The sequence below is a fragment of the Cricetulus griseus genome, chromosome 7 (assembly GCF_003668045.3).
Source record: "Cricetulus griseus strain 17A/GY chromosome 7, alternate assembly CriGri-PICRH-1.0, whole genome shotgun sequence".
Taxonomy (NCBI): domain Eukaryota; kingdom Metazoa; phylum Chordata; class Mammalia; order Rodentia; family Cricetidae; genus Cricetulus; species Cricetulus griseus.
Window position 1 is genome coordinate 88,990,378 of NC_048600.1, and position 13,999 is coordinate 89,004,376.

Below are 13,999 nucleotides of genomic sequence, written 5' to 3' on the forward strand. Positions count from 1 at the left end.
CTGGGCATTTGATGAGTTTTGTGTATCACTCACCTGGTAATGGCAACTATAGAGACCTCTCTTGTCCCCCTGGTGTGGACAGTTAGGTGTCTAGTATGGGAAGAGTGGAGCTCTCCCAAGCTGAGTCCTTGACCTCTATATGACCACCATAACCACCCACATGACATGACTTCTTCCTTTTCTCTGTTCTTTTTGTTCGCTTGTTTTGATTTTGGTTTTTGAAGACAGGGTTTCTCTGGATAGCCCTGGCTGTCCTAGAACTCACTCTGTAGACCAGGTTGGCCTCGAACTGCCAGAAATCTGTCTGCCTCTGCCTCCCAAATGCTAGGACTAAAGGCATGCGCCACCACTGCCCAGCTCTTTGTTGTTCTTTGGTGAGTTTTTGGGTTGTTTTTTTGATTTTAAGACAGGATTTCATCATATAACTCTGGCTGTCCTGGAATTTGCTGTGTTCTCTGAGCTGGCTGATTTCACTGGGCTGGCTGCTCTGCCTGCCTCTACCTCTTGAGTGCTGGGACTAAAGGTCCATGCCAACATACCAGGCCCTTTGGTGGATTTTGACAGGGGCAGCTTTGGCCAATCTGTGAATATTGTTTCTTCTTATTTAGCTCACATATTCAGTAAACATTATTTTGTATTTGTTTTGAGGTAGGGTCTCCATTATATAGCCCGAATGTCCTGGAAATCACTATGTAGACCAGACTGGCTTTGAATTCACAGATATACCTCTGCCTCCCAAGCACTGGGATTAAAAGCATGTGCCACCACACCTGGCTTAATAAACCCTATCGAGGTTTATTTACACACATACTCTATAAAGTGGAGGGTGGTGGGAATGAGACCACCAGTGGGGATCTGCTTGTGCCTAGGTGGGAGGCCTCCTAAAACTTAAGGCAGAAGCCTAGAGGGTGAGGAAGGGTGAGCTGGTGTGCGTGGGTGGGGGTTGGGGGGAGAGCTAGAGTAGGCCATATCCTCACCTCAGAGGGGAAGACAAAGGGCTAGTACAGCAGAGATGGCTGGGCAGGTGGAAGGGCTGGGAGGCAAGGAAAACTGAATTTTATTTTCAAGGCCGGAAGAAAGCCAGGGAGGCAAAGGACTGCCAGAATTCAGTGAACCTCTCGGAGGCTCTTGAACGGTTGAGGGCTTGCCACATGCTGGGTGTGGGTGGAATGAGGACTGTGATGATGGAAATCTCCATGGCCTCTGCTAGAGGAGTTCATCCCAGCTCCGCACATGAAGATGAATCCCGTCGTGTGTGTTCATGGACATGCTCTCATATTTATGGACACATGAGTGCATGTGCAAGTGGATGCCAGGATTCGTCCGTCCTGTCCTCTTTTATTTATTGAGGCAGGATCTCTCGCTGAGCCCTGAGCTCACAGCTTTTCCACGGGTAATGCGGACCAGATGCTAATGTTCACGTTTGTACAGCAAGTGCTCTGCTCCCCAGCCTCGGTTGTCTGTTCTTGGCTGGTAGGACCTCTCACCCTGACATCAAGAAACAAGACAGTGCCTCTAGAGGGCAGAGGGGCAGCTGTCCCCTGAGAAAGCAGCATAAAGCCAGTCTTGAGATGTGGACAGGGAGACTTCTGGGCTACTCCAAGGCCTTCCCTCTTAGGGGCTGTTATCCATACCTACAAGCCAGTGATGGACATCTTTTGGAAAGTGAACTTTTGACTTTTATTGCTAATGAGCATGATTGTCTTTTTTTTTTTTTCCTTTGAGACAGGATCTTACTATATAGCTCAGGCTGGCCTTGACCTCATGGTCCTTTTGACTCATCCTCTCTTCTGGACAGAGTTTTATTATTTAACTCTGATCAACCTGGAACTCACTATGTAGACCAGGATGGCCTCGAACTGCCTCAGCCTCCCAACTGCTGGGGTTACAGGTGTGTGCCACCACACTGGGCTTGTTTTACTTGTTTTAGACCTTTTTTTTTTTTTTTTTTAACAGTGCTAGGGATCAAAACCAGGTCTTCACACATGCCAGGTAATTGCTTTACCACTTAGCTGCACCTATAGCTCACCCAAAGTTTATTTTAAATTCAGAAAATTCCAAAAGAAACAGTAAGAGGACTAAAAGCTGGTACCCGCAGCCTCAAAAAAAATGTGTCGCAAAAAGAATACCCTTGTCTGTCGTCATCACCCTTACCCTTCTCACGACCTGATTTCCCTCCCTGACATCTGTTGTCCTATTTTGTCTTAGTGTCTCATGAAGGTCCTGTGGGGTGTGGGCTGGCTTTCCGTGGCTTTGTAGGAGAGCAGTGAAACACCCATTCTCACTAGGTGATAGGAAGAGCCTCTGGTGTGGCCCAGCCTTTTTCCCAGCTTTGTTCTCTCAGCCTTCCAGACTGCCTCTAACCCACAGGGACAGCAGAATCATAGTGTCAGGCTCTGACAGACTCCATCTGAGCCTAGTTCTGCAAGACCTTCCTGTAGACACGCACCTGATCTGTAGTTCCACATCCAGGGCCATAGAATGTGGGGTCGGCATGAGAGGGCACTGAGTGTCCCAAAGAATGAATGCAGTGGCCAGTACTCAGACTGTCTGCAGGAGCCGGTGGCGGCTGCTGCTGCTGCTGCTGTGGACCTCTAAGAGAGGGCCCAGTGGTGCTCTGACTGTGTCCTGCCTGCTCTGAGGTTTATACGACCTCTCACCCACATCTCCCCTGCTGGGCTGAGATGCCGTTTCCTGTTGCCGGATAGACTAAGGATGGGAGAGTGGCAGGGGATGCTGGGGCAGGTACCCTCAGGAGGGCTGGCCCGGCAATCAGCGGCATGGAGGGGAGGGGTTTAGTCACCAGCCTGAGAAAGAACTGCTAAGGAACTTAAGAGGGTGCCTTCAGCCATGTGCCTGTTTGTTCCCTCAGCACCATGAGGGAGATATTCTGGAGTTCCTCACTCTCTTTGTTTGCCTGGGGTGAGGGGAGGACTCTCTCTGACCCTAGAGAAGCCAAAGGGAGCCCTGAGTGGGGTCACAGAACTCTCTTGCCTCCTCTGCCTCCTCTGTTAAGATTTTGTTTGTGAGTCTTCTCAGTGGGACCAACAGTACAGGGCATTGTTCTCTCTTCCTGGCCCTGGCAGCCCTAGTCCTGTTCTCAGTACACTCTGACACACCAGTTTCTTGTCTGTCTTCTGGTTAGCCCTCCCAGGCTACGCTAATCCAGGCTGTTCTGACCACCCCACGGTAGAGGCACCTGTTTAATAACAGGTACAGGTGGGACCCAAACAGGCTGGCCTGAGCTGGGTTGGCAATGGCTGCACTGTAGACTGAGCAGGGCACACCTTGGGGCTTGACACTTCCTAGGTAAATATCTGTTGGTCCCTTTCCTGGCTTTCTGTGGCCAGGTGAAAGAAGACAAAACTGGAACAAATCAGGAGATTTAAGATATCTTTGGATTTAAACTTTCTAAATTACATTTAGGTGTGTGTGTCTGTCTGTCTGTCTGTCTGTCTGGCTGGCTGGCTGGCTGGCTGTGAGCTGCCGTGTGCATGTGGAAGTCAGAACAACTTTCAGGTGTTGGTTCTTTGCTTCAACCATGTGAATCCTGGGGATTAAACTCAAATTTTCAAGCGCCTTTATCTGCTGAGCCATCTCACTGGCCCATCTTGGGATTAAAAAAAAAATTTTTTGTATGTATAAATGTTTTGCCTGAATGCATTTATATACACCACATGTATACCCGGTGCCATTGGAGGTCAGAAAAGAGCATTGAATCTCCGAAGCTATCATTTCAGTGGTTGTGAGCCACTGTGCCAGCCTTACCCGCCACCCCCACAACCTCCTTCCTCTCCTGTTCCATGTCGCCAGAGAGCCCATGGCACTTAAAGTTCTTAAGTGCAAGTAATTGGCTCCACACCCTGTGTGGTCACAGTCAGGTCTCTCAGGCTGGAGTGCCCTTCTTCCACCTGTCCACTGCATCTCATCTGTGCTGGCAGTCCTACCTGCGTGATTGCCTAGAAATGTTCATCGTTGCTGGGTGGAGGCCTGGTCCCCATACTGCAGGTCCAGTTCCTGTTCTGCTGGCATGGCTGACACCCGAAACCATCTCTTCCCTTCCAGGAGCTGCTCACACCTGCCAGCTACAGCAACACATGGGACCAATGGGCTCAGAGAAGCCTGTTTGCCATGTGTTTTGGCTGTCAGTGTGGAAGATGTCTTGGAAAGGGATTGAAAGTGGCTGGGTTGGGAGTTTGGCCTGAAAGGTTTTGTTTGTGTGAGTTCAGGCTGTTAACCTGTGGCTCTGATCTCCCTAAGTCCCTCTGTCTTCAGCTTGGATCTGCATGTCCTATTTCCTTTCCCATCTTAATCCCTTTGGCTACTGGGATCTGGTTCACTGTTTCTGCTCATTCAGTAAACAGCTACTGTGGCCAGGGCCCACTGAGACTGAGATAATGTGACAGGATAGCCAGAAGACAGTTTCTAGCCTCAGACTCAGCCCAGTGGGCAACTAAGCATACACTTGTGCTATCCCATGTTGATACAGTACTGTGTTCCCTTCCAGCCTGTTAAATCACCCCCATTCTGAGCCCCAGTGCAACTGACACTAGCAATAACAGTTATTTACCAAACACTTTGTATGCCCATTGGGAGCTCTATGATGCTATCTGGTTTTTCTCATGACTGTTTGTCCCCAAAGCTCTAGAGGTATATTCTGTCTGTTATATTATGTCTAGTTCCCAGATAAACCAACAGAGCAAGATCAAGTCACATTTCTAAGGATATACAGCAGGAAGCAGGGGAAGGGAAGTTAGAGTCCAGAGGCAGAATCTGCCATTAGTCTCTGCATGCCCCCAGCAGGGCTTATTGGTCAGAGGTTGGCAGATGCCATTAGTCACCACAAGTGGTTTCTTTTCAGTTATCCAGGGTGGCTCTGAGAGGCCGGGGCAGGCTCTGAGGTCCTCAGCTGAGCAGCCCCAGCTGAGGAAAGTGGTTAATCTGAGGAAGTTTCTTTGGCTCTTTGGTTGGAGCCTCAAAGCTAATCAGTCCGCTAGTTTCTGCAGGATTAGCGTCCCTCAAAGAGTGGGCTCCAGCAAGGAGAGACCCTCAGTCCCAGCTCGTCTCCAACCTCCTGCTAGTACAGTACTTCTCCCTTCCTTTTTTTTTGTGTTGTTTTGAATCTGGTTGAACTTTGGAGGGGGCACTCACGTGTGCAGGTGTGGCTGACACACTGGCTCTGGATGTGGTCACAGGACAGGGTGACCATCAACACTGACTTCAGTAAGAGAAGTAAGAATGGACCATCTCCATAAATGAAGGAAATAACTTTGTGCTGTTCCCCAAACAAAAATCAAGCTGGGGGTTCAGCTAAGTGGTAGGTAGGTAGCTTGGCTCATTATACACGTGGATCTGGATTCATTCCCCAGGACCTCAAAAACAAAGCAAGAAGTCCAACCCTATTGGTTCTGAGTTATGTGGCAGTTAGAGGTGTGGGAAGTCTAGGTGGAAGATGTCACGTGACTTGAGCTGTGATTTAGAAGTAGAGGTGAAGAGGCTCATCCAGTTTGCTCAGATTGGCTGAGGAAAACCCAAGTGTTCTGGTGAGACCAGCAGCTTGTCTTTCCCAAGTCCCCCTCCATACTGGCTGCATGTGTATCTGTGGACAGAGCTATTAAAGATGTTTGAGACAGCCTGAGACTCCACAGCCAAGGCTGGACCCTGAGCATTGTCCTGGGTATAGAATATAGGATGCTGTAGAATGGGAATCACTTTTTTTCTTTTTTTCTTTTTTTGAGACACAGGGTGTCATGTAGCCTCAGCTGCCCTCAGACTCATTATCTGTGGATGGCTTTGAGCCCCTGGTCCTCCTGCTTAGATACCAGGCATTTACCATCATTCTAGAATGGAAATCCCAATCTGGGACTAAGGGTGGGTGTCAAGGGACACATGAAGGCCTTGAAGTTGTGGACAAGACTTGTGTTTTCTGAGGTTTGGCTTTCTTCATTGGATTCTTTGGTCTGTGATTTCTGCAAATGTTGAGAACTTCTGTGCTATTGCTGCAGGGGTCTGGATGAAGAAGCCATGCCTTGTCAGTTGCCGGAGCCTTAAGGCTCTCAGAGCGAGCTTTGGCTTTCTCAGTGGTATAATTCTGAAGGAGCATCTGTCTCTTGGGTCTTTTCGAATGCCTACCATGGTCTGTTTCTTTATATACACAGAGAATGTCACCAATGACACAGTTGGGGGCACCGCAGAGCCCGAGCATGAGGAGGTGAGCCTGGTGAATGGCTGGCTCAGCTGCAAGGCCCAAGATGAGATTCTGAATTTGGCATTCACCGTGGGTTCCTTCCTGCTCAGTGCCATCACCCTGCCTCTGGGTATCATCATGGACAAGTATGGCCCGAGGAAGCTCAGGCTGCTGGGCAGGTCAGTATGGGTTTCTTGGGGGCAGGATGAGGATAGGTGATACTCTGAGCTGCACTCCCTGTCTGCTGTAGGGAATCTTGGAATGTGCTAGCAGGTGCACCGTGGAGCTCCCTAAATGCCTCCCTGGGGCAGGGTTATTACACTATCTGGCATGGAATCAGTAGATATTGTGATTCTCCCTGTGTTCTGCATGCAAGCCACAGGAGTCACGCCCATCTGGGATAACCCGAACTTGCTTGTTTTTTTTTTTTGTTTTTAAAGATTTTATTTATTTATTATGTATACAACATTGTGCTTCCATGTATATCTGCACATCAGAAGAGGGCACCAGATCTCATAACGGATGGTTGTGAGCCACCATGTGGTTGCTGGGAATTGAACTCAGGACCTTTGGAAGAGCAGTCGGTGCTCTTAACCTCTGAGCCATCTCTCCAGCCCCACATGTGCCATTCTTAATATTATGTGCTTTAAATACAAGGGTTATGGATGAGGCTCGGTGGTAGATTGCTTGTCCAATGTGTACATGGCCCTGAGTTATACCTAGCACCGAAAAATTAAAATGTGAGAATAAAGTTGATTAATTAATTAAAGTGAATGAAGTTTTTTTTGTTGTTGTTGTTGTTTGTTTTTGTTTTGTTTTGAGACAGGGTTTCACTGTGTCTTTGGCTGTCCTGGAACTCTCTTTGTAGTCCAGGCTGGCCTCAAACTCAGATCCACCTGCCTCTGCCTTCCAAGAGCAGGAATTAAAGGGATGCACTACAACCACCACCACCTGGCAAAATGAATAAAATTTTAACAATTATGAAATGAGGCTGAGGCCACAGCTCAGTGGTAGAGCACTTGTGTAGCATAGAAGACCTAGGGTTCAGTTCTCAGGACTGAAAACAGATCCTAGGAGCCCATCATCCTCCTGGGTCATCTTGCATTCCTCATGAGGCATATGTCCCTGGTCTCCCCAGAATTGTTAACTAATGATTATAAATATAGCAAATACACCCACAAAACTATATAGCAACAGCGGTTAATAGCGTAGTATCAACAGTACACTTTGTGTTTTGTTTTAGTGCCTGCTTTGCAGTCTCCTGCTTGCTGATTGCATATGGAGCAAGTAACCCAGACTGTGAGTATACCTGTTCTCTGTCTGCCAGAAGCTAGGGGAAGCTCTATTATCCGTAGGTGCTCACTAGCTCACCTGCTCTTGGATGCTATCTTAGACTTGATGCTCCCTGCTCAAGCCAGAAGAGACACCTCTTAGCCCTCTACTCACTTATCTCCTGAGTGGTAGCCGGGCAGCTCTGCTGGTCTATTGCCTAGGATTTAGCTCTTTGAAATGGGTGGCTGGCAAGAGAATAATCACCCCAAGCAGAAGTGTGAGAGATGTTCCCAGGGCATTCGAGGCTCCTGTCTCAGCCCCAAGCCACCAACCCAGTCCCTGGTGATATCCTCATTGATGCCACTTGAAAGACAAGTTTTATGGACCAGGCCAGCTATAGGACATGTTCTTCCATGGTGCAGAAATGGTAGGTTCAGCCATCTCCTCTTCCTCCTCTTTTGTTTCAGTACTGAGAATTGAACCCAGGGCTCACAAAAGCCAGGCAAGTACTCTGTCACCGAGCATCTGTCCCCGACCCCCCTGCCTGGCTCAGACTGAAGGCTGGGATTACAGACATGATACACCACACCCAGCTGAGCCACACCCTCCAGGAACCAAGGCCAGCCCTTGAAAAACAGTTTAGGAAACACCTGGATCCCATCCCCAGTCAAGAAGTTTAAGGGCTTTTAGAACAACATCAAACTAGGACCTAAATTTTACTAACCTCTTAGCCAAGCTCATCCACTAATTTTCAGGAACTTAGGGTTTTATTGTGTGTGAGCAGCTTTTTTGGGGCCGTTTGATTGCTGCTAGGTTGACAGAAAAAGAGAGTGGGCGCATGTCTTTTGCTAGAACTCAAGCTCCAGTAGGTAGGCAGGAGGACGAGGGTGAGGGAAAGCGAGCTTTCCAAGCGTCACTAACCTTTGATGCCCTGTCCTTTATTTTTAGCTCATCTGTAGCCTTCTCAGTATGGAACACTATACTCCTGTGTTCCCCTACTTATGGCTTTCTGTCTGTCCACAGCGCTCTCCGTGCTCATCTTCATCGCCTTGGCTCTGAATGGCTTTGGGGGGATGTGTATGACGTTCACTTCATTAACGGTAAGTATTGGTTTGTTAAGGAACGTTTTTCAGCCGAGTAAATGGTACATTTGAGGCATATTTGTTGGTTTCCAGATCCTTTCTTTACATTGCCCTATATGCTTGGATGTCCCAAGCCGTGGAGGGACTGTGAGTCTGTGGCCTGACAGCATAGCCAGTCTCATAGGTTGTAAAGCAGGCAGGTGTGACTCCCAGGGTGACTTGCAGCTGCCTCTGGTCTTGCCTATGGCATGGAGGAGCAGGTCCCTGTCAGAGAAGACAAGCAGGGAAAACAAAGGCTATTGCCCATGTTGTCTTTTATTTTCCATGGCTGCTATCCTGAGGCTTTCCAGGAACTCTGGCTAACAATACCATTTGTAGACGAGCCTGTGCTGGAACCACCCAGCCCCAACCTTTTGCAGGTGCCTGGAACTGAGTGGTGACATTGTAACACTCTTCTTGGCTAGGGCACAGATGTTTGGCCATTGGCCAGATAGGTGAAACTGTTTCTTGAAATGTAGAACATGCACTTGGCAGGACCACCAGGATGCCACAAAATTGGTTTCTTTTTAAGCTGGGAGAAGGGCTGGAGGGGGAGCTGAAGGAATTTAAAGAAGGAATAGAAACATCTTTTCCCAAGGGAAGACTGCAGACTTGCCTGGCCAGGCAAGGGGTACCATTCAGAGGCATCTATCAACAGGGACGTCTCCCGACTCGGTTTACCTCAGAAGAAGGTCTGGGGATACACCACCACCATTGCTGTTTGCAGTGTGGTTCTGATTTCCCATTATGCTTTTCCGCTGAGAGCTCTGGGACCTTTCTGGCCCTTGATAAAAGAGCATGAAGAGATGTGCTGGCATATTTGGGACCTGCCTTTAGGCCCACATCTTCTCCACTCCCTTTTCCAATGCTCTCCCCGGCAGGGAAGATTAGCCATCTGGGCCTATGTCCATGGACAGGGACAGTCCTAAAGTAAAAAAGACCCAGTGTAGCACCAGGTGTGGTGAGCCTTAGGTATGGGTGTTTGAGGGTGAACGAAGCACACAAACCTGGAGGCTCAGTTGCTTCATCTCATTGGTGCCTGGTGAGGTTTACTTTGTGTCTGTTGGGGCATTCTTATTTTTGTTTTTTAAATCAGATGCATTTAAAATCAAAATAGATGTATTCTCCCCTCTCATAATCCCAGAGGAAAACAAATGTTGAAACAGTGAGAAATATGTCCACACTGTGAAAAGTACACAAATTCCACAAGGTTGTGTAAATGTGAAACAGGAGTCATGCATGGTTCTGTTTGTTCTTGGACAACATGAAAACCACCAAACATTTTTTTTTTTAGCAAGATGAAAAATAAAAACCTGGCATCGCCCTTGTTATTTTAGTCATGTTGGGCATCTGTTAGGGCAGATCTGAATGTCAGGGATATGAGTTTGAGATGGTCCTGGGACTTGAGGAGCTTAAGCATCAAAGTGCAGAACAATGAATGCTTAGTCATCATGAAGCATGGGGTGCTGTGGGCTGGGGTGCAGCTCATTGGCAGAGTGCTTGTCCAGCATGCACATGACTCCGGGTACCAACCCCGGCAATGCGGTTATAAAAGGAGAGGTGCTAGGTATGTATGGTGGTACACACCTGTGATCCCAGCCCTCGGGAGGCAGTGGTGAGACCATCATTAGTGTGACTGTGAGGTCTTCTTGGGCTTCAGAATGAGGCCTTGCACTTGTACCCCTGAAATAGTGACAAAGGATAGCTAGACACCATAACTTGTTCTTTCAATCCCTACACTTAGGAGGAGCAAAGAATCAGGAGAAGTTTAGGGTGATGCTTAGTTCCATAGGAAGTTCAGGGCCACCCTGTCTGAAACAGTGACAGCATCCATTCTGTTCCATAGGAAGTTTGAGGCTACCCTGGGCTCCACCAGACCCTGGCTCAAACAGTAACAGTAAAAGACAAATAGATGAAAAGCACCATATGGGGAGTTCCTTCTGAGAAATCTTGTAGGAGCCTGCTGTGGGGGCCCATACCTTTAATCCCAGCACTCAGACTGAGGTTGGAGAGTCTTTGTGAGTTCGAGGCTGGCTTGATCCACACATTGAGCTCCAGGGCAGTCAGGACAATAGAGAGACCCTGTCTCAAAAAGAAAAAAAAGAAAATTAAAATAAGAAAGAAACCCTGTGGGGCAGAAATGGTGATACACATATAATCCTGGTTCTTAGGAATATTGAAGTCAACCTGGGCTACACAGCAGAACTCTATCTCAAAAACAAAAAAACAAATCAAAACAAAAACATTCCAAAAAAAGCAAACCTTTATTTGTGTGTATGCTTCCTTTTTCATTACTCTTTGTTAGCACACAGAATTATAGATTTCATGATGACATTTCCACACATACCTACCTTTCTGCTCGTCCATATCCCTCCCTGCCACTATCTCCATGTTAAAGCCTTTAAAATGAAGTTGGAAGCTGTTGTCCAAGGTACTTTTAGGAAAAAGTAATGAACCTCTAAGTATTTTTTGACTTTTCTTATTTTGTTGTTGTTACAAAATAAAAACATGTATTTAAATATTCACCATTTTGGAAATTTAAACAACTGTAGACTGCAAAATTCTAAATGTCTTACCTCCATCAATTTTAGAATATATTGTTGAGTGTTGTTTTGTCTGCATATCAGGGTTATTCTTTTGGCTTTGTCTGTATCAGCTTGTGTTATCTACATAATTTGTCTTCCATTTTCCTGCCAGTACCTAGAGTTCTGCATTCTTACTTTAGCTCCAGTGATTGTCCTTGCTGTTGTTCTGTTCCATGCTATCCTGATGTAGAAATGAACTATAACCCACTTAGCTAGTTTTCCACTCAGGGATGCTCAAGTTGGTTTCCAGTTCTTCCCTTTGTGAACACTCTTCAAGTGAACATTCTGTACGTGTATTTCTGTAAAATAAGGATTAGCATGTTTTAAATTTTAATATATGCTTTCAAGGGGACTTCTAAAATGGAGTTTGCTATCCACAGTTACAATCCCAATAATGTGCCTTTTTCATATCCCCCTCCAAGACTACATCTTTCATCTCTTTTGGTTTGTTGAGACAGGGTTTCTCTGTGTAGCCCTGGCTGTCCTGGAACTCCCTCTGTAGACCAGACTGACCTCAAACTCACAGAGATCTGCCTGCTTCTGCCTCCTGATCAGGTGCTGGGATTAAAAGTACGTACTACCACCGCCTGGCTCCATCTCCATCATTCTTTTTTTTTTTTTGGTTTTTCAAGACAGGGTTTCTCTGTGTAGCTTTGAAGCCTATTCTGGCACTTGCTTTGGAGACCAGGCTGGCCTCGAACTCACAGAGATCCGCCTATCTCTGCCTCCCGAGTGCTGGGATTAAAGGCATGCTCCACCAACGCCCGGCTCCATCATTCATTTTAAAGATTTCTTTTTTTACATTTATTTGATTTGATTAGTTTGTTGTGTGTGTTTGTAGGCATGTGCACAGGAAACTCACGTGGAGGTCTGAAGATGGCTTTCTGAGTTAGGTGTCTCCTCAATCATGTGGGTTCTGGGGAAGGAACTCCCTTGATCTCAAATGCCTTTATACAGTGAGCCATCTTGCTGGTCCTCTTTCATCTTTTAGTTATTTATTTTCATTTTGTTTCTTTAAAGTCTCACTATGTAGCCCTGGCTGGCCTGGAACTTGCTATGTAGACCAGGCTAGCCCAAACTCACAGAGCCTGTTTCTGTTTCCTATGTGCTAGGGTTAAAGAGGTCCCTCTTTCATCTTTTAAACATTGGGCAATTTGACACAGTGAAAAATGATATGCCAGAATTTAATTTTTTTTTTTAATCACAAGTGAGACAAGGTGTCCTTTTTTTTATTTGTTACTTGTTTATTTCTAAGACAGAGTCTCATGTAACCCTGGCTTCTTTTGAACTTGCTGTGTAGCCCAGTCTGGCCTTCACTCCTGATCCTCCTGCCTCTACCTTTCAAGTGCTAAGTTCCAGATGTGTTCCACTATCCCTGACCCCTGTCACCTCTTTATTGGTAACTGTGTCTTTTCAGTGAATTGCTTTTTTGTATCGTTTATCTAATTTTCCTTTGGGTTATTTTCTTTCTTCTTTATACTTTGTAAAAATCTCTTTGAAGTGGGGCAGTGATGGCCTTTAATCCCAACACTTGGGAGGCAGAAGCAGGTGGATCCCTATGAGTTCAAGGCCAGCCTGGTCCACAAAGCAAGTTCCAGGACAAGTAGGGCTGTTACACACAGAAACCCTGTCTTGAAAAAAAAAAACAAAAAAACAAACAACTCTTTGAAATGCAAATAATCTCTCTATAGGAAATTATTAAAAGGATTTTTTTATAGGAGTAAAAAAAAAAAAAAACTAGGGTTTTTAGATTTTTAGATCCATGAATAGGCTACAGAAAAACTATGCACTTAGCCCCCAGGCAAACAGTGTGTCTGTTTTGCTCAGGGGCATTTGCTTGCACAGTGGTGGTTGCTTTCATTATCACTGTGTGTGTGTGTGTGTGTGTGTGTGTGTGTGTGTGTGTGTGTGTGTGTGTGTGGTGTTTCTCTTCTGGTAGCTCCTGGATCTCCCACCCACTTCAGGTACCAGGCCCGGCTAGATGGTGAGCAGGTACTATGTAAAGCATTTGGTAGGAGGGATCTGTGCTTACTAGGGTGGTGTAGGGCTTGTCCTCTGACTTCTTTATCTTTATCTAGAGCGCAGGGGTCAGTACCTGCTACCTCAGGCCTAGTACAAACTTCTGCCCGTTTTTATAAACAAGATTTTGCTTGAACCACATCATGTGGGTTTGCTCACGTGTTGTCTGCAGAGGCTGTCACTGTCAGGACAGAGACCATATGGCCCACAAAGACAGACATGTTGACTCTCTGGCCCTTTATGTAAAACATCTGCCAACCTTCAGTCTGGAGGCTCCACTGTTCTCCACCTGAGGGCGAGGGTCAGCAACCCCAGACCCCCAGGACCCTCTGGCTGTTCAGACTAGCTCCCTAAGTACTTTTGAGTCATCTCCACCCTTCCCCCAGGCTGGAGGGATCTCCTTGGACATAGTCCCTTGTCCCACGAGGCTTCCCACGGGACCTGCTCTCATGAGAATAAACCCTGAGAGAGAAGAGGAAGCAGGCCGTGGGGGACAGACTGAAGCCGTTAGGCAACGTTACTGGCTTTCTGCTGAGCAGAGCTGAATCTGCTTCTGACACAGCCCAGGCCTTTAGAACTGTCAGGACTGGCTCCCAGATACAGCGCTGGCAGCACAATGATACTTTCTGTTTGTGTCTCCCATTTGTGTTTTCATTTTGGGGACAAAGGAGTCTTCAAGGTTGCCTTTAGAACTCCCTAAATCAAATCTACAAGGGCTTTTAAACAGAGAATGGCTCCTTGATAACCTGGGAATGTGGGGGAATGTGTTGTCAGGGAAACCCTCATGTGGGGACTTTCTCAGGCCCAGGGGGCTT

At 46.9% G+C, this 13,999-nt stretch overlaps 1 protein-coding gene across 4 annotated transcripts in view; it reads left to right on the top strand.

Annotated features, from left to right (window-relative positions):
• The window catches only part of Slc43a2 (solute carrier family 43 member 2), a 42,354-nt gene that overhangs the window by 4,044 nt on the left and 24,311 nt on the right, over positions 1–13,999 (top strand). For all 4 annotated transcript variants that reach the window (XM_027426737.2, XM_027426738.2, XM_027426736.2 and 1 more), the window contains 3 exons: positions 6,159–6,366; positions 7,431–7,486; positions 8,483–8,559. In XM_027426737.2, the coding sequence (XP_027282538.1) occupies positions 6,159–6,366; positions 7,431–7,486; positions 8,483–8,559 (341 nt within the window). The remainder of the gene's footprint in view (positions 1–6,158; positions 6,367–7,430; positions 7,487–8,482; positions 8,560–13,999) is intronic.